Source organism: Myodes glareolus, chromosome 16 (genome assembly GCF_982192425.1).
Source record: "Myodes glareolus chromosome 16, mMyoGla1.1, whole genome shotgun sequence".
NCBI classification, from domain to species: Eukaryota; Metazoa; Chordata; class Mammalia; order Rodentia; family Cricetidae; genus Myodes; species Myodes glareolus.
Window position 1 is genome coordinate 31,314,017 of NC_142041.1, and position 25,606 is coordinate 31,339,622.

The 25,606-nt window shown below is 46.6% G+C and overlaps 1 protein-coding gene across 4 annotated transcripts; it reads right to left on the reverse strand.

Moving 5' to 3' along the window:
- Positions 1 to 2,629: 2,629 nt before the first annotated feature.
- Positions 2,630 to 21,613, reverse strand: Clta (clathrin light chain A). 4 transcript variants are annotated; one of them, XM_048419838.3, is made up of 7 exons: positions 21,260 to 21,613; positions 15,914 to 15,951; positions 14,518 to 14,635; positions 9,511 to 9,622; positions 5,229 to 5,282; positions 4,022 to 4,057; positions 2,630 to 3,069 (listed from the first exon to the last, which is right to left on the reverse strand). In XM_048419838.3, the coding sequence occupies exons 1-7, from the start codon at positions 21,474 to 21,476 to the stop codon at positions 2,898 to 2,900; spliced, it is 747 nt and encodes a 248-aa protein (XP_048275795.2). In that variant the 5' UTR covers positions 21,477 to 21,613; the 3' UTR covers positions 2,630 to 2,897. The 4 variants fall into 4 exon arrangements, with proteins under 4 accessions (XP_048275795.2, XP_085533340.1, XP_048275796.2 ...); XM_085677214.2 differs by lacking the exon at positions 4,022 to 4,057; XM_048419839.3 differs by lacking the exon at positions 5,229 to 5,282 and having other exon boundaries at positions 21,260 to 21,612.
- Between the last annotated feature and the right edge of the window lie 3,993 nt (positions 21,614 to 25,606).

Sequence of the window (25,606 nt, forward strand, 5' to 3'; positions counted from 1 at the left end):
CCTCGAACTCACAGAGATCCACCAGCTTCTGACTCCCAAGTGCTGGGATTAAAGGCATGAGCCACCACTGCCTGGCTGGGTCTTTGCTTCTATGCAGCAATGCCTGCCACTTCTGTTTTTCACTGTTCCCTGTGACCTGGAATATCAGAGTGGAGCCAGTGTGTGTGTGTGCATGCACGAGAGCGAGCGAGAGAGACACCTAAAGCTCAGAGCCACAAATCTGAATTCTGATTAAATTAGAATTTGTGCTTTTTGTTGTGTATGTTTGTTTTTGAGACAGAATCTCACTTGTCTCACTCTGAACCTTGGTTCAATCCTCTTGATGCAGTTTCCAGAGTGCTGGAATTCTAAACAATGAGTTACCACACCCAGCTTAAGACCTGTTCTTTCATTTATGACACAATACACCTAAAACAGCACCAACTGGGAGCCATGTGTGAAGTACTTGAGCCTATGGAGAACGTTCTCATTCAAGCTTCCCCAGCCAGTCCTGTAGTGGCACATTTATTTGTTTTTTGATAAATAAATCTTGCTTGAAGACCAGAGGCAAAGCTAAAGCCACTACAGGTCAGGCAATGGTGACACACACCTTTAATCCCAGGATTTGGGAGACAGAGGCAGATGACCACCCTGGGCTACACAAGATCAGTGCTGAAACAAATACAGGTAGTGGTGGCTCACACCTTCAATCCCAGCACTAGAGGGACTATAAAATGGGAGGAGAGAGAGGCTTAGTTTGGTTAGTTTAAGGTTGCCCAGGCTTGGTAGAGGTAAGACTTCTCTAGTGATTTGGCTGCCTTGCTTTTCTGACCTTCAGGATAAAATTTCTGTCCCTGGGTTTTTAGTATTTGTGCTACAGTTCCTGACCCCCATGAACCTATGAAAATATCACAAATCAAAACGCAAGTTAGTTCACCGGTAAAGTCCCTGTGGTCTCTAACAGTCTCAACACCATTCAAAAAATTTCTCAACTCCATCCCCCTGTAAAATGAAAATTACACACTTCCAACCCACAGTGGCAGAATACACATTCCCCTTCCAAAGGGGAGCCAGGACAAGGACACAGTGAGGACTAGGGGCAATGAGGGCACTGGACATAAACAAGACCCAACCCAGCAGGGCCAACTGCAGATCCTGGAGCTTCAGGTCAGCACCCGGGCCGCCAGTGTCAAAGGGCTTGGATGGCTCAGCCCTTCCTGCTCCGACACACGTTTTTCTTGGGCTGGTTATAAGGAAAGGGTAAGACAGTTGACCCTGAGGGCTCTTCCAGCCCTTATGTCAGCGCTTCTCAACCTTCCTCATACTGCCTCACAGTTCCTCATGTTGTGGTGACCTGAGCCACAGGATTAATTCCTTGCTACTTCCTAACTGTAATCTTATCACTGTTATGAATTGTAATGTGAATATCTGATATGCAGGACATCTGCTATGTGAACCCTGTGAAAGGGTCATGCGACCCACAGGTTGAGAACCACTGCCTTACAGTGGTTATAGGCAGTTGTGTCTGGGACAGAGGATACACAAAGGGGCATCAGCACCCACTCCTGGCTGAACCCTAATACCGCATACCAAACAACTGAATTGCTACCAAGTTCTGGGCCAAATTCAAAGCCAAATTTTAGCTTTAATCAAATTTGTGGAAAGAGTAATATGTCCTGACATAAATTATTATATATGGTTAAATTACATCTTAAATATTTTGATTCTGAACTAACTTTAAAAGAAAAAAATTCCATCTCCTTGTCTAAGTCTTAACAACACCATAATACGCTTTTTCCCTCAACTCAGCTAGAAGTACTACTCTTCCCAGGAGAGATTTGTATTTGTTGTCCTGCTTATTCAGCCTTTAACATTATGTAATAATTTACGGTATTGAGTACCACTGTTTTCTGAACCAAGGAGGAAGGAAGTGCTTTCTGAACCAAGGAGGAAGGAAGCTATTAATAGACAGCATTATTAAACTAGCATGTAGTACCCGACACAGAGAAAAGGTAGTCCCAAGAAGGAAACTCAAAACTAAACGTGGAACACCCACTAATCACCCCTAGATCAATTACTACTGATCTTTTTTTTTTTTTTTAAGGCAAATGAACTTGGGTTTCCTTGCTGCACGGTAGCTTCAGGTACAGCTTTTCATGTAGGGGCTCAGGGTCACCAGGTAGAGAACTGGACCGTATCAGCCATAAGCTGTGCTGCCCTTTACTGTCTGGAATGCACACACCATCACTTCTGGACAACATCAGATTTTAAAACTGTCCCACTGCCTTCAGGAAACCCCAGACAACAGTATGTAGACAACGCCCAAACCAAGCGGTGTTAGGGTCATGGGAGTTGAGGGGAGAGGAATAAAACATTACGGGGCCTTTAAACTGCTTTTTTAATTGGACCCCATCTCCAAAAGTCAAAAAGGCCTGCTGTAGTACTCTTACCTAGTACACCCAAGACCCTAGGTACGCTTACCCAGTATCCCCATCCTCCCCAAACACCAGAACTATGGAGTTATTACAGTTTAAAGAGAGGTGGGTGCTCAATGGCTGTGCCTTCTCTGCCCCAGAAGAGAATCACTCACCGCTTTAAGCCTGCCCCAAGCTGCAGCACCAGTTTGAGGTCAATAAAGACGCTTCATGTATATTGTCTGAAACAGAAATTTATTCTCAGAATAATGCACAAAAGCACGGGTTGAGGCTACTGTCGGGAGGGTCCTCCCCTCCTCCTCCCCTCTTCTCTGAATGCCAGGGAGAACAGTTGAAGGAAACATGCAATCACAAACAATGATCAACTCTAAAGACAAAAAGGTTTGGTCCAAAAAAACTCAACATAATTAATCCAATTACGTGAACAGCTTCACTGAGTAGGATTAAGATATCGCAGACGTAGTGTTTCCACAGGGTAGCTCTTCAATGCACCAGGGGGGCCTGCTTCAAGGAGATGAGGACTGAGCGCATGCGAGAGACATCTTTGGCCTGTTTGCTGGACTTGGGGTTAAAGTCACACAGGCGGGCCACCCGCTCCCATTCAGTGCCTGGGGATGACTCATCGATGTCGTTTACAAAGGCTTCTTCTGCTGCCCTGGAAGCAATAACAGAATATGTTGGTTTAATGTAAAAACCCACTGAGCAATCTGGTGGCTGCCTTGCTATAACTTGCTACAGGATAAGTGTTTGTCTCTTTTGACTCAGGGGTGTTATGGTTTTTCAAAGAGTATCAGCCCCTGGCTCAGGTCAGAAGCAGGGGCAGACACTGGCCAGCTCTCCTTGGTACAGGTACCCAGGCTGCTGTATGAAATGGTGGAATACAGGTGTTTGGTTCAGTGCTCAGTCTGTCCCTATGGCTGTCTTTGCTCATCAGAGCATGAAAAAGCAAGTCCTTGGCCACCTATGCATTGCTTTTTGCATAAGAGCAAAGCAGCAGGCTGATCAAGGGCTTGCAGAGTAGCTTGTGCTGGGCTATACTGAAGTTCAAGGGAATTGAGACTTCTAAAAAGGCCTTGGGTCATTGCACAAGAGCCCAAAACTTACTCCTAAGGCTGGAGAGAAACAGGGCAGAGCAAAAGGCATTCAAGACCAAGCTCCCATGCTAGCAGGCACTAGAGACTAAAGCCATTCTGGAAGGGTTGTTAGGACAGTCACCAGTTCAGCCAAAGGTCTGCCATTTTCTCTCCACCCAGGTGCCTGGTGCCACTCAGGGAATACCCTGGCAGGAGAGCCAACATGAGCTGCTTTTTGGCAGGATGCCACTTCAATGTTCTTTTCCATCAAGATCAGCCCACCCCCAGTGGGGAACTAACTGGCACGAGCAGAAGCCCAGAAGGACAGTGGTGGAAGTGGAAGACACATGTGTTTCATCTACTCCAACAAGCATCACGGCAAAGCAGAAGCAATGGAGATGACCGGTCTGTGGGGACAAAGGGTGGCACTATCACAGGGATGGCCGTGGCAAACACTGCTGAAGCCCAGAGCCACTACAACACTGCGACTTCATGGCACACACAGTTAGGGGCAGTGAGAAAGGTTTACTTAACTGTTCTAGGCTGTAGCAAGGATGGTTTATGTTTGTGCTTAAAGGTGAAGAGAAGAAAAGAAACAAGGAGAAACTTTAGGTCAGATATAGAAAATGAGAATGAGCTCAATGCAGATGGTCAGTAGCTAGACATGCCCTTGCCGATCTACCTCTGCCTGGGACATGCAGCTGGCTTTGCTGGGCCTCCCTGCTGTCCAGCAAACCCAGACTCAACCTTTCCAGTAGTCTCCATTTCTACTCCAGAGAATGTGTAAAAGTCAAATTAAACACCACCTGTAAGTCCAGCATTTCACAAGTCTCACTGCAAAGGCATCCAGGTCTGTCTTCTAATGAGGTGGCCACCTCAGGGTCATGGGCCCTGAGGTTCTCCGCCTACCACCCACCTTCCACAAGTGGCTGCTGTTTTCTCCCCTAATTCTGTTGTAAAAAGGAAATCAGTGAGGACTATTCCAAGTCCTCAGAAATACTGTTTTCAGTAACAAGGATCCTTTTTAAAAACAAAAAAGTTTTTCCAGGAAAGATAACAGTTTTCTGGGGCAGGGTGGGGGGCAGGAGGAGGGGAGAACACTTGAATATCTTGACCTCACAGCGGGGGGGGGGGCTCTGCTAGGGTGGGAAACAGGGTACCAGAAGCTGGCCATTAAATTAACAATCTCTGATGTCTGAGACCAGAGAAAACAGTGACAGACACCCACTTTGCCTGAGTGAGCACCACTCACCTCCCAGCCTTTAGGATCAAGAACTGACAAGGCAGAGCACCTCCTCCCCGCAACTCCCCACTCTGACTGGTAATCTATGATGCTATTGTCCTTGGGCTCCTAACACTTAGGTCATCAACTGCTCCATGTGGGAGACTCTCCTTCCCATCTTAGGCAGACAGGCAGGCAACAGGTCCTGGAAGCAGTACCAGTGGCAGCAACAGCAAGAGGTCAGACCATCTGAGCCCAGAGCCTTCCCAGACAGACTGTGAAGGACCATGTTTGAAAGCTTGTTTCCCACCAGAATCGGGTATGCAAGTGGTCGCCAGGGAGTGTGGGGTGAGCACTCTGCAAGGTTAGCAATGATCACAGCTAGCTTATCAACTGTCAAGCAGCCCCACAGAGCCAAGGGGAAATATTTTAAAAAGCAAAGCAACTTGTGACAAAAAGGAGCATTAACTCTAAACAAAAAGAATCAAAACAAGAAAAGGAATTAGTTTTGCAACATACACATAACCAATCACGTCAGCGAAGGGTTGTTTGTAGAAAGCTTCATCTGCCACCCTAGACAGCAAGAAGTCCAAAAGGCAGGCAAGCAGGCAGGAAAAAAGAGAAAACATTGAGAAGCAGAAACATCTAAAATCCACAATAGAGGTGTGACAGTGCCCTGGGAGCTGCTCCCAAGACTCCATTCTAACCAGAGGGGCTTCCAGTGGTGGAGACTCCCGTGCAGAGGCATCTTGGAAGCTGGCCTTCATAGGCTCTCCACAGAGAGCGCTTCAGCTTCAGCTTCAGCTTCGGGCCACTCCACACATCTCAACCATTACCACCTATGGCTGCCAGTGTGCTCGCCCTACTCCACGTGGAAGATGACTGGGGCTTCAGAGGTGAAGACCTGGTCAGCTACAGCAGTAGCAATGTGGCTCGTAGTGCATATATTTTACTTACTATAAATTAAAGTCGTTTCCAAGCTCGGGATGGCAAGCTATCTTTCTGCCAGCCTTACTCAGTATCACTGGGTATGAATACTGTCAAGCAACAAATGGGCACGGGCCCAAAGATTTAATCCCCAATATTGGTTCCAATCACTGCTTCCCCACACTGGCTTGGTGGAAGAAACAGTCTGTGGTTGCTGCAAACTTAGAGATAAGAGCAACCGGAGGGGAAGTGGTCTAGGGAAATGGAAACTAGTGTGGCCTCTGGCCCCAGGCTTTTCTATTCTGCTCAGGAAGCCACGGCAGTTTCTGAACACCTATATGTTAGTCTTGGCTGGCTCTGACAAAGTGTAGCTTAAAATCCCACATTTCACCAAGTCTTAATCTACTCAGGGGGAAGTGGACCAAATGACAGAATGTGGACTAACCAGGGACACAAGGTGTCAGGAAGGTATACAGCAAATAAAGTCTCAGCCCGTCCTTTGCCAGGTTGTTTTATGATGAGAAACTGAAAATGTCTGGTTTTTTGAGACAGGGTCTCAAAGTTCCTGGCTAGCCAAGAACTCACTTGGCTTCCCAGTAGTGAGGCTGCGGTAACTGGCTGGGCCATTTTTCAATGACAATCACACTCACTCATTATCTTAAGCACACATTTATCTGAAGGCAAATTCGAATAACTTACATTTTGGCTTCTTTCATTTGATACAGGGTCTCAGGTAGCCCAGGTTGGCCTTAAACTTCATAAGGAGATGAAGATGACCTTGAAATTCTGGTTTTCCTGCCTCCTAAGAACCTGAACATGCTCTGGGGCACCCACTTTATGAAATGCAGTATTGTGGATCCAGATCAGGACTCAGACACTACGACACTACTGACTGAATGACACCGTCAGTGGGTTTCAGATTATTTTTTAGGCACACACACACCCTTTACTCTTTCAAACTTCTCCACACAGAAGGTGTTTGTGGAAATTTAGAGAGAGCAAAAGGAGCAGCCTGGCTGTGGCTCAGTGACTCGCAGGAAACAGCTGCTGAGTGAGAGAAAGGCTCACAAGGGCAGGCACTGTGGACGCTCTAATCATTTCAGTTTATACAAGGGGTTTAGCCTAATCCATCTCGACTCTGCCTCACTCCCTGGAGGAGGATAAAGGTTTAATGTCTTCCATCAAGGCATCACTTGACAAAAGGCTTCTCTGTTAGGCTCTGTTTGCAACTAGCCCCAAAACTACAGAGCTAGTGACAAGCAGGGCCTCACAGCAGATGCAGGCACCCACCTGTTTGTTCTCCCAGCTTAAGGCGGACCTGGACTCAGCGACTGTCAGAGAGCTCAGGGAAGCCTGGGAAAGGGGAGAGGAATGCCTGCCTACAGGACAAGCTCCTCGGGCCTAAAATAACAATTCAGAACTTCATCCTATAAATAGCTCCACAGTGGACATGGGAAAAAGAAATCTACCACTGCTAAAAATAATTAAGATTCCTGAAATGTTTTCAGGCTACAGGAGAACTTAAAGTCCCAACACAAGAGACCTCTAACATGGATAATGCTTCTCTTCTTGCTTGGGAAGGGTTGCTCTAGGGTTGCCCTCCATGGATGGACTGCAGGAGACCACTGCTTGGACTCTCTGAAAAGGGGATTTCTTCTTATAGCTACCACCGAATGGCTTGGGATGAAGGGAGCTGCAGTCCAGCACTGATGACCCAGCACCACTGACATGGGAACAAAGACCTCTATGTCTGCTGCTATTCCACACTCCACCCTGCAGGACTGGGCAGGACTCACTCCCAATGTCTTGGTGAGGTGTTTTGTTGAGACAAGGTCTGTGCATCTCAGGCTAGCCTCAACATTCATTTCCGTCAGAGCCTTCAGAGTGTGAGATCGTAGCAGTGTGGCACCACAAAGAGCTTCGTCACCACCCTTCCTTCACTCTGAGTTGTTGCAGGATGGACACAGGGCCTTGCACATGCTAAAGTGCTCCTACCACAAACACAGAGCTTCACTCTTAGAGTCCCTCAAAGGGCCTGCAATGCTCCTAACACCAGCCTCTGAAGGAATCGCTGGAAGCCTGGTGGCGGCAGTGGCACACACGGTTAATCCCAGCACTGCAGAGGCAGAAGCAGGCGGATCTCTGTGAGCTGCAGGACAGCCCGGACTACGTAAAAGGACTGTCTCGATACCAAACAAGTCAACAAAACTACCGGAATAAACAGCGGGAGCAATCTGTCCTGACTGTGGGGTGCTGGCCAGCGCGCCTCCAGCTCTCTGCAGTCTGAAGCCGGTGAGCGCGTGCTCCAAGGTGCACATGTTAACACTCCACGGGAAATCATTTCTGTCTGGAACTTGAGCAGATCGGGCAACTCAAGATTCTAAAATTCCAAGAAAAGTAAAGTACTATCGTCTGGCTCCACGCTCAGAACCTCAACCTTTAAGGTTAAGTACCTACAACAGACATGGAGTGTTCCTTTAGAAGGAAGTAAAAGCTACTCCAGCAGGAAGTCTGGTCCCAGCATAGTTTTTATCAGATTTGAAAATCTATTTGCCAAGTTGCTGAAGACTTGAGGGCGCAGCACAGAAAGATTTAGAGCATTTGGCCCAAGTACTTCAGAGTAGCTCAAGTGCCAAGGCAGCCTTTGCTGGGGAATCTCACCACACCACAGCAGCCTTCATTAGCACGGATCCAGAACCAGGGAAAAAGCATCCCGAGGAGGCCCAGGGCAGAGAGGGGCCTGGCATTGTGGGCACTTCACAGCACAGCAGACGCAGAGCAGCGGGAAGGCAGCTGTGCCCTGGTGACTAACCTTGACCAGACACTAGTTTCCACCCTGCCGGACACAAAACTTCAAATGGAACCTGAAGGCATTGTTCTAAAGTGTATCCCTCTCCTCAGAGAAATGACCAGGTTAAGAGGCCTGGGCCTGGCATCAAAGGACAGTGCCAAGGATGACTCCCCCCCAAAAGTAAATAAATAAATAAAAAGGCTCGGGCAGTTTAAAGGCGCCCATCTGTTCCGTCACGGCTGCCTCACAATGGCGTCACCTGGCTAGTGAAGGGTTAGCTACATTTTTCTGACAGATTTCCATCTAAGAGCTGCCCACAAAGCAGCACCAGATCAGCCTTTAGACACCAACCTGAGGCCCCACCCTAGTCTGCCTTGAGTTTGTTTTTGTCTTTTTAAACAATGAAATGAGTGACATGCCTCCTACTCAGTAAAAGGCGGCTCTGGATCCAGCAGAAAGCGAGCTAATCTGCTTTGCCTAGGGAGTCTACTACAAGCATCCCGCCAGGCTGCCTGAGAAGTCTGTGCAGACCACAGCCAATGTAATAGCAGGGGAATGAGTGTTTGCCCCCTACATTATGAATTCTCAGTAAGTGAATGTATTCTGAAAAGAGCATCTTTAGGGGACCTATTCAAGACTTGATAAGTACGGGTGGTAGCTAGTGAACCCTAATCCTGTAGTCCATGCTGGAACATCCTGAGCTACCTAATTACAGAGCATGCCCACGCTCAGGACCCTCGTGAAGCCTCTTTAGGAGGGCAGGGCTACATTTAGGGAATGCGGATAAGTTAGTCTGTAATCGTCTCCAGAGTAATAGACGGCAATCGACCTTTCATCTCAGAGTTCTCCAGTGCGAACTGTCCTGGATCACGCCATTACACTGGTAAAACTAAACCCAGTTTAAGAGCCATATTCAATAGAGGCTGAATTGTTTCTAGTTCTGAATTGTTTCTAGTCTCTGTTTCTAGCAGTTTCTTCCAAGTTGGCCAAGGCCTTTCATATGAAGGCAGGCACAGTCAAGAAGCTACACAGTGCGCTGGAAAACGGACTTGATCCCGGCTCAGAGAACCACAGTGGACTGACCTGTTGTTTGCTTTTGTTTTCTGTAGCTGCTCATCCTGTCTCGCATACCATTCTTCTAGCTCCTTTATTGCTTTTTCTTTCCACTCTGCTTCTTGCTTCCGAGAATTGGCATCTTTTAAAGGAGAGAAAAGAATACAACTGAGGGAAAGCAAAATTTAAGTTCACTTCTACATGTAACATTTTGGTCTTACCGAATTTACCTAAGTATGGGAATGTATGTGAACAGATATGCTGGGGAAATGATGCGAGGCAGCTGGAGAGATGGCTGCCCTGCTCTTCCAGGGAACAGGTTCCATTTCCAGCACTCACATCACACGGTGGCTCACAACCGCCTGTAACTCCAGTTCCAGGAGATCTGACACCTTCTTCCGGCCTCCACAAGTACTTCACACATGTGGTGCACAGGCATACACACAACTTTTTTTCTTTTCTTTTGAGCCAGTATGTATTTCATTTAGCCCAGGATGACCCCGAACCTAGACAACCTTGAACTTTTGGTTCTCCTGATCCCACCACCCAAATGCTAGACCACAGACATGCACAACTGTGCCCAATTTTGTGCTGCGCCAGGGACTGACCTCAGGACTCTCTGCACGCTAGGCGAGCACTCTTCAACTCAACAGTATCTCTGCTTTCCTCACAGACTGTATGGCCTACAATCATTCATGTTTTTACAGCACATATTTACTCTCCCGTCTATAAACATGGTGCAAACACTTGCGTGAAGCAGAAAACTAACGGGAAAATTAGCAGAGATAGAAATGACTCGTGAGCCACAAACTATCTACTAAAACTATACTCAGACTGCAGTTAATTCATAGCAGAGCCAGCTGTGGAAGAAAGCAGGATGGAGGGAAGGGCAGGGTCAAGGACACAGAATCTCTGTTAACAATTACCCAAAACCTTCAAGACACTAGAGAGAGAAAATTCACACACACAGATTTTCTAGTCTGGATTCCCAAATGGGAAATGTCTTTTTTCTAAGCTTTTTATTTATTTGTGTGTATGTGTGCGAATGAGAATGCAGGTACCCAGAGGCAGAGGGCATGAGAAACTGTAGAGATGGCGTTACAGGCTGCCATGTCTGTGCTGGGAACTGAACCTGGGTCCTCTGCAAGAGCAACAAGTGCTCTTAACCGCCGAGCCACCTCTCCAGTTTCAATGTGAAATTTCCTTAAGATTAAACGTGGTTTTCCTAAAGTGTGTACTTGACGATGGTCTGTCACAAAGTGAGGGAGAGAATATTGTCCCAGCCGGTGGTGCACTTGGCACATGAACTCGCTCTAACAGTCGAACATGTTCTTCAGGACATCCTCACCAGCTAGTGTTTCACATGCATCCCAGTCTGGACAGTACTCCCAGGAAGATAAATTCTGGGTCCATTTTCAGCAGTGAGGGAAACCAAACCAAACTAAACACCTCCGAAAGGCGAGTGACCTTGCCACAGTCCAGGGCAAAGCCTTAGTCTGCTCTCCAGCTCGCACTGACTTACTTCATCACGCAAGTCTGGAATAATCACATGACTGACTATCAAGGCTACCAGTAACCCAGAGTTCTCAAAGTGCAGAGCAAGAGCCCAAGCTGTAATTAGTATCTTGGAGAAAGCAGAGTGGCACCAAATAGTGATCTGAAGAAGCAAAAAGTGTTCGTGGGCATCTTTATGACCTTTGCAAGAAATGCACTAACAATCAGCACAAGGCTATACCTAGCTAAAATTGCCTGGTGACAATTAGGAGTCACCAAGTTTCACATGACTTAAGTTCTTCATTTTGTTGTTTAACTCATCAGAAGATGGCCAAGCACTCACATACATAGTAACATACAGTCCTGGTTCAGGGCACACACAGAGCAGAGGGTAAACTATACTGCTATCAGAGTTTACAAGTTGATGAAGCCATGTAAACTTCAAGGAACTAAAATACTACCAAACCTAGATGCAAAGTAGAATTTCTTCCCAAAGCACCCTTTCAGGGCTGGCAAGATGGCTCTGTGGGCAAAGCATCGGCAGTACAAGCACGAGGACCTGAGTTCAATCCTGGACCCCACAGGGGAAGGGAAGAGCCAACTCCTTGAAGTTAACCTGTGACCACCAAATACACATCATAGCACTCACACACACACACACACGAAAATTTTTTAAAAATTTAAGTGCTCTTCGATTGGAGTATATCCTTTCGATATACTCTAACAATCATTAAAATTATTTTCGTTAGGGCTGGGCATAGTGGCACACGCCTTTAATCCCAGCACTTGGGAGGCAGAGGCAGGCGGATCTCTTTGAGTTTGAGGCCAGCCTGGCCTACGGAGCGAGATCCAGGACAGCTAGTGTTACAAGGGATATATAATGGAGAGACTGTCTTTCTCTTTTCAGTCTCATCATTAGCCCAAAACTGGCAGTCACTTGCTGTCCAGCCCAGTTGGCCTCACACTTGTCTGCTCTCAGGGCCTAGGATTAGAGTTATGTATCATACAGCCAGTACATGTTTTTATTAAATGTTGGCATTAGAATATACAGACTTTTTCTAAGAAGGATTAGTCTAACTGAAGTAAAAATTGTGACCATCTGTAACAGGACCCTTGTCCTCTGGCCTTTACAGATCAGGATGTAGTTAGAACCTCTAGTGTTTAGCCTGAAGGGACGGAGATGGAAAGGCATGGGCTGGGGTGGAAGGGAAGGTAGGCTGATAGGCACCTTCTTCCCTAGCCCCCAGCTCACTGGCTGTCGCTGGTCCTCTACGGTGACACCTGTGCCTTCCACAGTTCTCACAATGGAAAGGGGACTGCAGAAGCCCCTCATCTGTGGACAATCTGGCTGGAACACAAAGCCAAGCATGTGATTCCCCTCAAGAAGCCACGCTGAGCTGGGGGAGCGATGTACACCTGTATCTCAGCATTCGGAGGATCACAGGTTTAAAGTCAGTTTGGTTTACACAACAAATGCCAGGCCGAGCAGGGCTACACTATGAGGTTCTGTGGTGGAGATGGGAGAAGATCTCGAGTTAAGAAAACTCTTCAAATAGTTCAACATACAAGCTTGGTAAGTTTTTTAAAAAAGAAATTTCCTATGAGCAAAACATATCCTGTCTGTGAAGACAGACTCTGCCTCCAAGCCTTCAGTAGAGACACACAGGCACGCACACGTGCACAAAAACAAAGACCGCAGCAGCTAAGACACCTGGCAGCCTGTTTTCATCTCCCTAAAGCTGTGCTAATACAGGAGCTTCCAGACACACGTTGCTACTGGAGTATAAGCTTACTAAAAATGAACAAAGCATAAGACTGAGCTGAATTCCAGCCATGAGTACCTGAATACCCACATGTGGTCAGTGGCTACTATACTGTAAATTACCACATACACACACAACTCTATTGAGTGGCTACTATTGTGTATTGCCATATACACACACAACTGTATTAAAAACAAGGACCAAATTGGCCAACAGTATATATAGCAAGTATTTCCACTGAAGAAAGGACATTCAGGCCCTTCTATGCAGGGTCACTCTGTACCAGGGATAAAGATCTGCCATTAACTGGTTAGGTTATCTGGGTCAGGTTTTTTCCTATATCCAGGTGTCAGTTACCCCATCTGAATAAGGAGTCATGTTTTCACTAGGCCAGTATTCTGGGAGAAACCTACTATTGGTGTAGATACATGAAGAAATGTAATATTTCTAGAGTAATAGAATAAAAAAGTTAGACAGGACATTATGTCTTCAAGATAGAGCACATCAGTCAAAACAAAAGAAGTTGGTGATGGTGCACGCCTTTAATCCCAGCACTTGGGAAGCAGAGGCAGGCGGATCTCTGAGTTTGAGGCCAGCCTGGTCTATAGAGTGAGTATGGGAATGGAGAGATGTCTCAGTGGTTAAGAGCACTTATTGCTCTCCCAGTGGATCCAGGTCAGGTTCACAGCATCCATGTGGGGGCTCACAGCCACCCATCTCAGCCATCTCAGCTCCAAGGGATCCCACACCCGCTTCTGACCTCTGAAGGCACCAGGCACACATCTGGTACATATACACACATGTAAGCAAAACATTTATGGACACAATACAATGAATAAATCTAAAAATAAACAAAGTATGCACACACACAATATAACTACAACGAGAATCATCTAAGAACTAGGGGTGATAGTGCACACCTTAGCTCACCACTCAAGCAGGCAGAGGCAAGTGGATGTGAGCTCTACACATCAAGCACCAGACACACAGGCAGTAAACACACATGCAGCCAGAACATTCACACACACACAAATTATCAACCTTTAAAAAAGGCTCCTGATGCTATCTGATGGAAAGTGACTGGACCACCTAATTAATGGAGCCATTCATGATTGATCACAATTGAATGGACCACTGAGAGGTGGTGGTAACATGAAGTGAGGCCTGCAGTGGTGGCTGTGCAGAGTGTCTTCACAGGTATATGTTGTCCTTGGCCGCCAAGGCTCTGTTTCCTAGCTGCAGGGAGGTCTCTGCCTGTCCTGCCATGATGCTTCTGTCTTACCAGTAGCCCATTTCTGAAACTGTGAGCCAAATTAAACCTTCCTCCTTTCCGCTGACTTAACACCATGACATCACAACAATGGGAAGTTACTAGCACATGCCCTAACATTTGATTCATCTTGTAAGAATGTCATTCACAGGACAGTAAGTCAAGTCTCCACATAGCCTGTAAATAGCATGCGCTGGAGGTAAGTAACACTGTTTCCTTTCAGATGCTAACAGAATAGAGATCTGAAAGTGTCCACACAGTAAGATCAAATCCCAGCATAGCCTTTTACTTCAAGTCCAGGGACCTTTAGCTCCCTATTCCCATGTTTCTCATAGCCTGTGATGAAGCATGTCCATGTTGGTGGCCTTGTGACCTTTAGGCTGAGAAATGCAGCTTCCCAAAGACCAGACAAGGACATTACAGCTAATCTAAGCTTAAAAGGGATAAAAGTGGAGTCCAGGTCAACCACCCACTGAAAACAGACACCCGGAGGCAAATGGGGCTCCTTACCGAGGGCTTCCAAGCGCTCCGTTTGCTCTTCTCTCCACTTGCGGATACTCTCAGGCTCTGATTGCAATCGATCCACTTCTGAAATAGCTGCGTAACTGTCTGTTGGGCCATTGCTCTCCTTAACACAAAATAACACACTCTGTCAGTACCCAAATGCCTTCCTGAAATGCTCTTCATAAAAATTAGAACCTCAGGACACATGGCATGGCTAGCTGCCATAAAACCTTAAAGGATTGCTTAAAGCAACAGCAGAGCTTTCAGCATTACTGCGCTCCGTGCTCTCCTGAGGAAGGCAGAGTAGCTGTGTCTGTGAATAGTGGGAAAGCTGAGGTGGGTGGGTAGGGGAGCCGCTATCAGTTTGTTTCTTCACTGACAGAGAGATTAGGTGTTATCTTCAAAGTAACAGAGCTAAGCTCATAGCAAAGCCGCGCCTAGAGTCCAAGACTTCGAATGCTACTTTATCGTGCAGGAAAGTCATTTAACACTATCTAACCAAACAGTGCATTCTAAGAAAGAATCCAAAAGAAAATGCACAACAACTATAGCCAAACCAGGGAAGGAATAAAAAGGTGGCAACCATGAGTCAGAGGCCACAGCGCTTCTCTACAGTGGGTAGAGCTGGGTGCTAATGACAAGGCTATACAACCTCATAGCCGCTGACTGGAGATTTACACTGTGGCCAACTGAGGATTATTACCAGCTTAACCTTCTTAGACTCTAACTTCTGAGACAAAAAGAGAAGTAAAGCTCTAGGAATTGCCAGGCTCGGTGGTGAATCCCAGCATTCTGGAGGCAGAGGAGGGCCAAATTCTGAGAGGTAACCTAGCCTGGTCTACCTAGTGAACTCCAGGACAGCCAGGGCTACATTGTTTTTGCTTGTCTCAAACCGACAAAAATAAAAACAATAAAGCACTAGTGACTTTTCTAGTGTTTGACACGGTACGTGGCAGTGTTTAAATCGATCGCCATCATGGAGGATCAGTTCTTGAAAATAAAGACAGCAAAATGTTAGAATAGTGCTCTCAGTTGAACATAGTGACTTATGGCTTATGCCTATAATCCAAAAACTTGGGGAAGCTGAGGCAGGAAGAATGCCATGAGTTCAAGGCCAACCTGGGCTATACAATATAACCTTGTCCTAGAAAAACAAAATGAAAGACAAGTGTAGTGGCTCAGACTTTTAATCCCAGCACTCAGCAGCAGAAGCAGTCTGGTCAGGGTCAGCCTGGTCTACAAAGCACATCACAGGCTAGCTAGCCAGGCAGCATCGTGAGCTTGATTTTTTCCAAGCTCTTCCCATCAACACCACTTTCCAGTTTAGTAGGTAATGTACCAGCACTGGGGTCTCAGTTAAGACTCGAGTTTGCTATCATTTAATAGTTAGAGTACTCTGTACCTGGTAGTATTCACCATTCATCACTCCATCAACAGCATCTGCAAGACACAAGGTTCCAGCCTGTCAATCAGGGCAACTAAATGCTGGGCCAAAGGAGGAAGGATTATACAGTTGAACACAGTACTGCGTGCTGCAGAGACTATGAGCTACTAATGGCCTTTAAGAAGTGATACCAGGGATATCTTGTCTAACACATGCCTCAGAGAGGCTCTGGGATCCACAGGCAAAAGAGTTTGGCAGGAGAGGGTACGGCTCCATGGTAAAGAGCACTGGCTGCTCCACTGGAGGACCAGGTTTGATTCTCAGCGCCCACATGGCAGCTTACACTGTAACCCCAGTTCCAAGAGATCCAACACCCTCCTTCTGGCCTCCATGGGTACCAGGCACCCTAGTGGTACAAAAACATACTCAGGCAAAACATTCATACACGTAAGTTAAAAAAAAAATTGCCTGACACCCGTAATCCAAATAGTAGGAGAGAACAGGATTCCTACAAGTGTTTCCCTGACCTGTGTGTGTGTGTGTGTGTGTGTGTGTGTGTGTGTGTGTGCGCGCGCACGCGCGCGCTAGACTGTCATGGTGAAAACATGCCTGCAGTGCCAGCATAGAGGCTGAGGTAGGATGATCAAGGGTTATGAGGCCAGGCTGGGCCAATTCCAAGTGAGCTTGAGCCATACAGCAAGAAACTAAAAGGTGGGTGTCATACATCCTAGCAATTTTAATCAAGTATGCTAAAGTGAATAAGAGTACTTGGCTGGTATAGTCAACTACGTCCTGATAATAATAGCATCATCCTTGTTGCAGAACTGCGGGGCCACAGTTTGTATTATTGGGGAGGTCCTTATTCCCTGTGAAGTAATAATGGATCTGACAAGGATTTTTTTTCTTTACTGAGATTTGCCTATTTTTACTATCTTCTGGTCTCTCAGTTTTATTTGCTAATAATACTATTATACTGCAAATATTTTTCCCATTTTGTCCACCTCCCTCCCCAGGCCCTATGTGTATGTATGCAGGTGTGCATGCATGTGGAGGTCAGAGGTTCTTGTTGGGTACCTTCCCCCAACTGCTCTCCGGCCTTCTTTTTGGAGACAAGGTCTGCTGGCTCATCTGTCTCTTTCCAGCTCTGGGATCACAGGCATGCACCAGAGCAGGCAGATTTTACATGAGTACTTGGGGTCTGAACTCAGGCTCAAGCTTGTGCAAGAAGCCTCTGACTAGCTCAGCCATCTCCCAAGCCCCCATTTTGGCTTTGTGGATTTTTGTTTAAGTTTTTAAAAAAATTGACACAGGCTTTCAATGTGACTCAGGCTAACCTATAATACTATGCCTCCACCTCCCAAAACTGGGAATACAGGCACGCGCCGCTTCACTTGGTTTACCCGGAAGTGGGAACTGAACCTAGGGCTTCATGCACACTAGGCAGGCATTCTACCAATCGAGTTCCATCCCAACACCCCACTTTGTTTTTCAATTCGGTTAGTGATATTTAATATTAGAACTACAGCTTAATTTGTATGTAAATGTTTCCAGCTCTTCCTTTGTGATTTCTACATGGGCTTTTATGCGGCAGGCAATCCCACAACAGTATTTTTCTTCTGATATTTAAGAAAAAATTATTACCTTTATTTATTTAAGCCATCAGGTTTGACAGCAGAAGCCTTTTCCCCACTAGTCTTGTCTCTGGCCCTCTTCTGATATTTTAAAAATACCTACGTCACCTGGAATGTATTTCTGTGTAAGGTAGAAGAGTGAAGTAGTTTTAAATCCTAGAGCCTCCAATGGCTAGCCAGCCAGTCCTACAATATGGTTATGTATTACAGCTAACACAGTATCCAGTTAACACACTCCAGCCCAGGGCTATTACCCCATCTATATAAACACCCCAAACCTCATAAACTGCTTGCATCCTGTCCTTTAGGTTTGAGGCTTTACCCAGACCCTCTGGCACATGTTTTCAGCTCTTTATTAGATACTGTATTATTCTCTTTTAAAGACTTATTTTATGTCTATGAGTGTTTTGCCTGGATGTATGTCTGTGGCCAGGTGTGCAAAGCCCACGAAGGTCAGAAGGCGGAATCAGATTCCCCGGGAACTGAGTTACGGCCACCATGTAGATGCTAGGAACTGAATGCAGAGCCTTTGGAAGAGCAGCCAACGATCTTAACCACTGAGCCGTTCTCCAGTTCTGCTCTAACAGTCTTAAATGACCCAAGTCAAAGGACAATCTATTGCTACAGGAACAACAGAAATTATATCTAGGGCCCTGGACAACTATCCCAACTTTAATAATCTAGAAGAAAACTTTGTCAGGCACCTTTACAAGTCCAGAAAGAAGAAACAAGGGCCAAGCCAGGACAACGGCACATGCTTTTAACTGCAGCACTTGGGAGACAGAGGTGATGGATTTGAGCTCAGCCAGCCTGGTTTACATAGCAAGTTCCATGATAGCCCAGGCTACAGGGAGACCCTGGCTCAAACAACCACTCCCCTCCAAAAAACAAAAAGAAAAGAACCAAGCGAGAAGTCCCATTGAGCAAAACACCTCTAAATACGTCCATCAGCATATGACTTCAAGCAGGCCTAGGGATGAACCCTAGTTGAGCTACTGAATAGCTTGCTACCTCAGGACACTGCTTAGCTTGCTCAGTAATCAGTTCTCATCTGAAATATGTCAACACCCAGCTTAGGGGGCAGTTACTCCATGGTTCCAGAGGCATAAGGAGTGTTTGGCATGCAGTATATGTATTGCACATTTAAATATCAAGCGTAACATTCTCTTTTCTCTTCCACTTCTGCCAATAAAATTAATCTCTCTTGAGAAAACAGACCCTTAATTTATCTTTTTATCCAAGAAAGGACTTGTCAGAAACGCAGGGCCTTGTGACCACACTCACCACCCCCACCCAGGGTATTCCTCTCCTGCCAGGCCCCATCACGGAGACTTTCTAGTACCCAGGCTTGGGCTGCCTCCATCCTGACCCCTGCCACCTTACCCAGCTACCTCTTCTAAACTTACATCTTGGCCCAGCCTTCTGTTTAACCTGTGCTCCCAGAGGGAGCAAGCTCTGCCTACTCGTTCAAATTATTTGGTATCCCCAAAACCTATGCCCTTGTACCTCCTCTTCTTTCCTACTCCCCGGAAAATGCAGCTGGACTTTACCCATCACTTCCTGCACACCAGTAAGTACCTTACATACTAACGTAACCTAAAACACCATGCAGTATGCACCGTGCACCTTTGACAGAGAAGAACAGGCTGGACAGTGAAGACAAGTACATAAACTACCAAGTTCACACTCAAGCCACACAGGCATGACTGTGAGCATGAAAGTTCTCTAGTCCCAAAAGGAAGCGCTGAGGCTGCACTACTGCCAACCTCAACACACTGTCGGGATCTGGCATTAAGTCATTAAATGCTTAGTTCACGAAAATGTCTTTCCCAGGAACTAAGTCAGCAACCGCCTCTTTCCTTCCCTTTGCTGCACAAAAGGCCCAATGGTGTGGCTCTAGTCTCCCCCCTTTATTTTCCCAAACTGCCTACCCCCAAGGGCTGTGTGTTCGGTACAGGGCTCTTTTCGGCCATTTATTTGTTAAACACCTATTATAGGCCAGACAGTGTTAAGTAACCCAAGTGTTTTGACACTGAATACAACACTGTCCACAGAATTGCTATCGTCTTCTAACTAGGGGTCCTACTTCTCCTGGTTCTTGCCTGCCCGAAACACCCACAAAGCTTTTCTTCCACCCAAGCACACCAGTCTAAAAGACCTGCAACAGAGTGCAGTGCTGTCTGAGAGGGCAAACTTGAGGCTCAGCCTTTTATCTTAACCAAGTCACACCCCTCTCTACAGTCACCCCTCTCTACAGTTTAGATTTCTACGAAATGAGGAAAGAAAGTTATAGGGCCAAAAGGCAAATTTTAAATGTTCTCAGGCAAAGGCAAAAGACCACCCATAGAAAACAGCCCCCGACACTTAAAATCAACTTCAGTTCTAGGTCACAGCCCAGTTCTGTCCAAGCAGCGAGCTGTAAATGGCAGACCCGGGCACAGTACACGCTCCCATGTAGTTCCTGCTGAGGCTGACTGGTCTAGGGGACGGCACAGGGTCCTGACTGGTTTTTCCTTAACAAAAACAAAACAGATGCTGCAAACTAGGAGCACCTCTGACCCATAAAATTCCACTTGCTTAGGATGGTAATTTGAGATTCCTGTGTCTCAATTACACACACACACACACAAAAAAACGCCATCTGGTGCACCAAAGCCTAAGGCTGCAACACTCACGGTCTCAATGCTGTCTGTTCCTATTTGTTACCTTGGCCTCAAAGTCAAAGGTGTGGAGTGGAGCTATTCCACTTGTCTAGGGAGCGCCATTTCTCTTTAAGCTGCATTTTTTGATTGGGGGTTTGATCTGTTACTGAGGCTGAACCTCTGGCACCAGCCTCTCAAATAAAAATAGTGCATGCTCCCAAGGCCAAGTCGCTTTTTTTTTTTCAAATGAAAAGCCATTGTGTCATTTTTTTCTAGTGAATTTCCTACTTCCTTATACTAATGAATGGGTCTTTTCCACTCCATCTTTGCTCCCACACCACAGTGCTAAGCATCACAAGTTATGGCATTCGAAGGCCAAGCAGTCATTCTAAGCCAGCCCCTTTGCTTTTACTCGAGGTTTGCACTGGAAAGGCCCACGACTGCATTTTATATTCATCTTGTTTTCCTCTTTGGTTGGTCTAGACTAAGCCAAGCTTTTCCTGAATCTATACTTCCTTCCAGAGCTGTTCCAAAGAAAAGTGTCAGGAGTCCTGGACACCGTACACTCAACGATGTGACACCTATCCTTCTGGGCCAGTTTCTTTGTCCACGGTCAGACTGTCTTTTCTTGAGCTCCTTAATTTTCTCTCTTCCTCCCCACAACCCAACATTTTATATATCTTAACTGCTGAACTACGCTGCCAATTTTGTTTGTATGTGTGTCTCAAGTAGTGTGTCTGTCTTACTTTTCCCCAAAGAGCCGTTCTTTTTGTGTAGACTCAAACATGTCTGTAAGCCTGGTCAAACTGCGTCAATGCGGTGGCTTCCGAGACCTGGCTTCAAGCACCAAGTGCTTAGTGAAAAGTTGGACTGAACGGGCCTGGCTCCTGACCATGACTGCATCTGCACTCCCTCCGCCCCAGCCCAGGCACTCCGACGCCGGCAGCTTTGCAGCAGCGGAGGTCTGTGCACGACCCAGACGGGGTCTCGCTTCCTCTTTGCGTTCCTCTGTAGTCTTCAGCTTCAGCCAGAAACCCGAGTCCCACGGAAGCGCACAGACCCGCCCCGCCCGAACGCCGCCACCCTCTCACCCGGACCCCCCGGCGGCTCGCCGTGCGGCTGCGGCCCGGGGGCGCCGCCGTCCAGGATGGCGAAGGCCTCGTCGTTCTCGATGCCCGCAATCTCACTCTCCTGCTGCGCCAAGAAGGCCGCGGCCGGGTCTTCCTCGCCGGCGCCCGCCACTCCGTTCCCCAGCGCGGGGCCACCGGGCGCACCGGCGGGAGCGCCGAATGGATCCAGCTCAGCCATGACGGCCCAACTCAACCGCAGCGACACCGAATCCGACACCAACCGACCGACCAGCCGACACCGCGCCCGGCAGCGGACACTGTGCTATCGGCTGCTACCGGAGGACGAGCGAGAGGAGGGAGAAGGTGGAAGCGGAAGCCCTGTTTCTATATCCGGTCGGGTTGGCGAGCCGAAAAAGGAGCATCCAATCAGAGGACGGGAGCTGCCCAATCAGCTGGCAAGGGGCGGAGCCCTGAAGACAACTCGTGACTGGGGGCAGAGGGAGGAGCGAGCGGAAGTGCCACCTGATCGAAATCGGGGACCTGCGGAAAGAACATCCGCGGCGGGATTGACGGGGAAGGGGGTGTGTGGGGCGCAGTGATGTGAGCTCTTCCCTGACACACGAGACCTAACCACTTGGTCTTCTTGAACCTCAGTGTCCTCGCTTAGAAACCAGGGAAAAGAATTCTGCAGTGCCTCCCTCCTGGTTTCTTGACATTTTTATGGATACATAGGCCAAGAGAAGTATGTTTCTCTTTTATTGTCACCGGCCTAAAAAGAAGTAAACAACAAACCCCCACCATGTGTGTTTTATTTTTTTAGTTATAGTTACTTAAAATGTGTGTAGATTAAAGGCCAACTTGTGGGTTCCTTGAATGGAGCTCAAGTTACCAGGCTGGGGTGGCAAGCACCTTTACCCAGGGTGCCACCTCACCAGCCCTGTGGGTTTTAATACACGTCTTGGATGTTTTGCTTTGTTAAAAGTAGCTACATCAAACGCTTTTTTTTCTTGTTTTACTGACTAGGGATGGAAGGCACCTGCTAGGCAAGCCCTCTACCACTGAACTCCATCCCCAGGCTTCCTAAGGCCATTTTAAGTATGGAATGTAAGACATTTAGAAGGGTGGCCAGATGACTTGGAGGGTAAAGGTGTCGATTGTTAGCCTGATGACCTGAGCTGGCTACTAAAGCATGATCATATATGCACACACAACACAGTACACACGAGAGAAATGTCAGAACAAAAATTAGAGGAAGGGTAAGAAGAAAAGCTTGGGGAATGTTAATTCCCGTCTGTAATGCCGGCACTCTGGATGCAGAAGCAGGAGTGTGCTGGGCAGTCTTATGTCAGCTTGGAGGTATGTGAAAAAAGGGAGCGTCAGTTGAGAAAAACGTCTCAATAAGATCCTGTTGTCAGGCATTTTCCTAATTAGTGATCAGTGAGGGTGGGGGAGCCCATTGTGTGTGGCACCATCCACAAAAAAACTACTACACAAAGAAGTAGGCTGAACAAGCCAGTAAGCAGTACCAACATCCCCCCTCATGGCCTCTGCACGGGATCCTGCCCTGTTTGAATTCCTGTCCTGACTTGATTCAGTGATGAACAGTGATATTCTAGTGTAAGTCAAATAGACTCTTTCCTCCCCAAGTTGCTTTTTGGTCATGGTGTTTCATTGCAGCAACAGAAGCCCTCACTAAGACAAGGAGGAACACATAAGTTTGAGGCCAGCTTGGTCTATGTAGCAAAGACAGATGCCAGGGCAATTGATGGCTTAAAAAACTATATATATATATATATATATATATATATATATATATATATATATATATATATATATATAGGCAATGATATATGAAGTATTTCCCTCATTCCTCTTTGGAACACCTCTGTGAAACTGGCAGGGACTGCCATGAAGGGGTCCCAGGAAAGCAACTTTTAGTTTTGTGCTGGCTAGTGTTCTAACAACTGATATAAACTAGAGTTATCTGGGGGTTGAGAATGCCCCTGTATGTGTATGCCTCTGTAAGATTTTTCTGTGCGAAGCCTGGCGCTGGTGGCACACCCTTTAATCCCAGCACTCAGAAGGCAGAGGCAGGCGGATCTCTGTGAGTTCGAGGGCAACCTGATCTACAGAGCTAGTTCTAGCTAGTGCTGTTACACAGAGAAACCCTGTCTCATAAAGTTTTTTTTAAAAAGATCTCCCTGTACGTAAGTCTGTAGTACATTTTTAATAACTTTAAATGTTAGTTCTTTTAAAATAAAATAATTATTTTCATAAACTATATTCCAATAATGGTTCCCCACCCTCATCTCTCAGATCCTCCTCACCTTCCAAACTCCACTCCTTTCTCATGCTCTTAAGAAAACAAACAGGAAAAAAAGACAAACAAACAAGGATAAAACAAAATGAACAGACTAACAAAAAGAAAAAAATAAGAAAGAGCACAACACACACACACACACACAGAAAAAACCCATAAAAACTCAAAATTGGAAACCTTAATGTACAAGCAAAAGTCCAAACAAAGTAATAAGAGACAAAAAAAATCTCCAAAGATAGTTTTGGATTTGTTTTGTGCTGGCTGCTTGCTGCTGGGCATGGGACCTGCCTGAAGGTGGATGTATCCCCGGTGAGATTTCTTGGAGGAACTGATTTTTCAGCAGTTGTTAGTTGGAGATAGTTTCTGGCTGGGGATGAAAGCTCCTGCTTACTTCATCATCTCAGGGCTGGGACCCACTGGCTGGATGTCTGCATGTCTATGCACACTGCCTCAGATCTTCCGAATTTGTACTGTGTAAGGCCCGGGCCTTCCCTTGCTCCCTGGGATGAAAATCAAGGACTGTTTTGGCAACCAGCTAAAGCTTCCTGCTAAGTTCCGTGCTTGCTCTGCTCTAGCCTGGTATAATAGCCTAGGGCTCTATATTACTTTAAAATGGTAATTTCTCAACCTGCCAGGGAGAGCCCAGGCACCAAGGTACCTCTCACCTGTCTGACACTGCCCTATACCCCTAGCCCACCTGCCTGTGGAGAAGCTCACTCGGCGCCAGCTTCCCCATCCCCCTCTGGCTGGGAGGGGTTTCCATTACTGGGGCCAAAGGGTATTTTAACCCCGGATTAAGTTTAAATAAAGGGGCATTCTCCCTGAGAATGACTCAAACTCTCTATCTCTGTGTTGTGCGTCTTGTGTTTTAACCCCTAGGACCTTACCTAGCTCATGGAACCCCGGTCCATACCAGGTGGGTGGTGATGCAGACCTCGGTCGGGTGTGGAATGTTTGCCACAGTATTGCATCAGTCCTGTTGGGTCTAGAAGACACTTTCCTTGGTATCATCCGTCTTTTCTGGTCCCTAGAATCTCTGTGCCTCCTCTTCCTCAAATTTCCCTAAGGGAAACTGAGCCCCAAGGGGAGAGATTTGATGGGGACATTCCGATTAGGACTGAGTATTCAAAGGTCTCTCATTCTCTGTACATTGTCCAGCTATGAGTCTCTTATTAGTCCCCATCCACCGCAGGAGAAAGCTTCTCTGATGATAGCTGAGAAGACACTGATGTATGGGTATGGCTGAATGTTCTTAGGACACTTTCTATTGCTATGTTATTTTAGTAGAATAGTAGTATTTGGTTTTCCCCTAGGTTTATGGCCTATCTAGTCTCAGGTTCTTGGCCACTTAAACAGTGTCAAGCATGAGTTCCATCTCATGGAGTGGGCCTTAAATCTATCTAATCTGTTAATGGTTGGTTACTCCAAAAATATCTGTGCCACTATTGCACCAATGTATGGTGCAGTCAGGTCACCCTTGTAGATAGAAGGGTTTGTAGCTGGGTCAAAATTTACCTTTCTTCTCTGGTAAGGTACAGACTACTTTATAGTACAATGTATACTATTTGAAGAAGCTTCTACTGAAGTAGGTTTCTATGTGACCGTCAAATGACCTTAGTGTTTGCTGTCCCTCCCTGTATTTCCTCCCCTACTCCCCTCCCCACTGTTCCATTTAATTTTGTTCCAGTCTTCTCACCCCTGCTTCTCTCTATGTATTCTATTTTCCCTTTCTTGGTTGGGGGGGGTCCTTGCCTTCCCTCTGGTTCCTTACTATATACTTAACCTCTGTGGTTTTTCATATCGGGAGGCAGAGGCAGGCAGATCTCTGTGAGTGGGAGTCCAATCTGGTCTCTAAGAGCTAGTTCCAGGACAGGCTCCAAAGCTACAGAGAAACCCTGTCTCGAAAAACAAAAAACACACCACCACCAACAAAAAAGCTAACACCCACATATAAAAGAATGCATACCTGTTTTAGTTACTGTTCTATTGGTGTGCAGAGACACCATGACCAAGGCAAGTCTTACAGAAAAGAAAGCATTTACCTGGGG

What these genes read in the sequence shown, in the direction of transcription:
- Clta (XM_048419838.3), bottom strand. Translation starts at nt 21,476, where the DNA reads ATGGCTGAGCTGGATCCATTCGGCGCTCCCGCCGGTGCGCCCGGTGGC. An exon ending in TGAATGGTGAATACTACCAG is followed by an intron (nt 14,636 to 15,913) that starts GTACAGAGTACT and finishes TTTTGTGTTAAG; the next exon opens with GAGAGCAATGGCCCAACAGA. An exon ending in CCTTGCTACAGCCTAGAACA is followed by an intron (nt 3,070 to 4,021) that starts GTTAAGTAAACC and finishes TATTGCTTCCAG; the next exon opens with GGCAGCAGAAGAAGCCTTTG.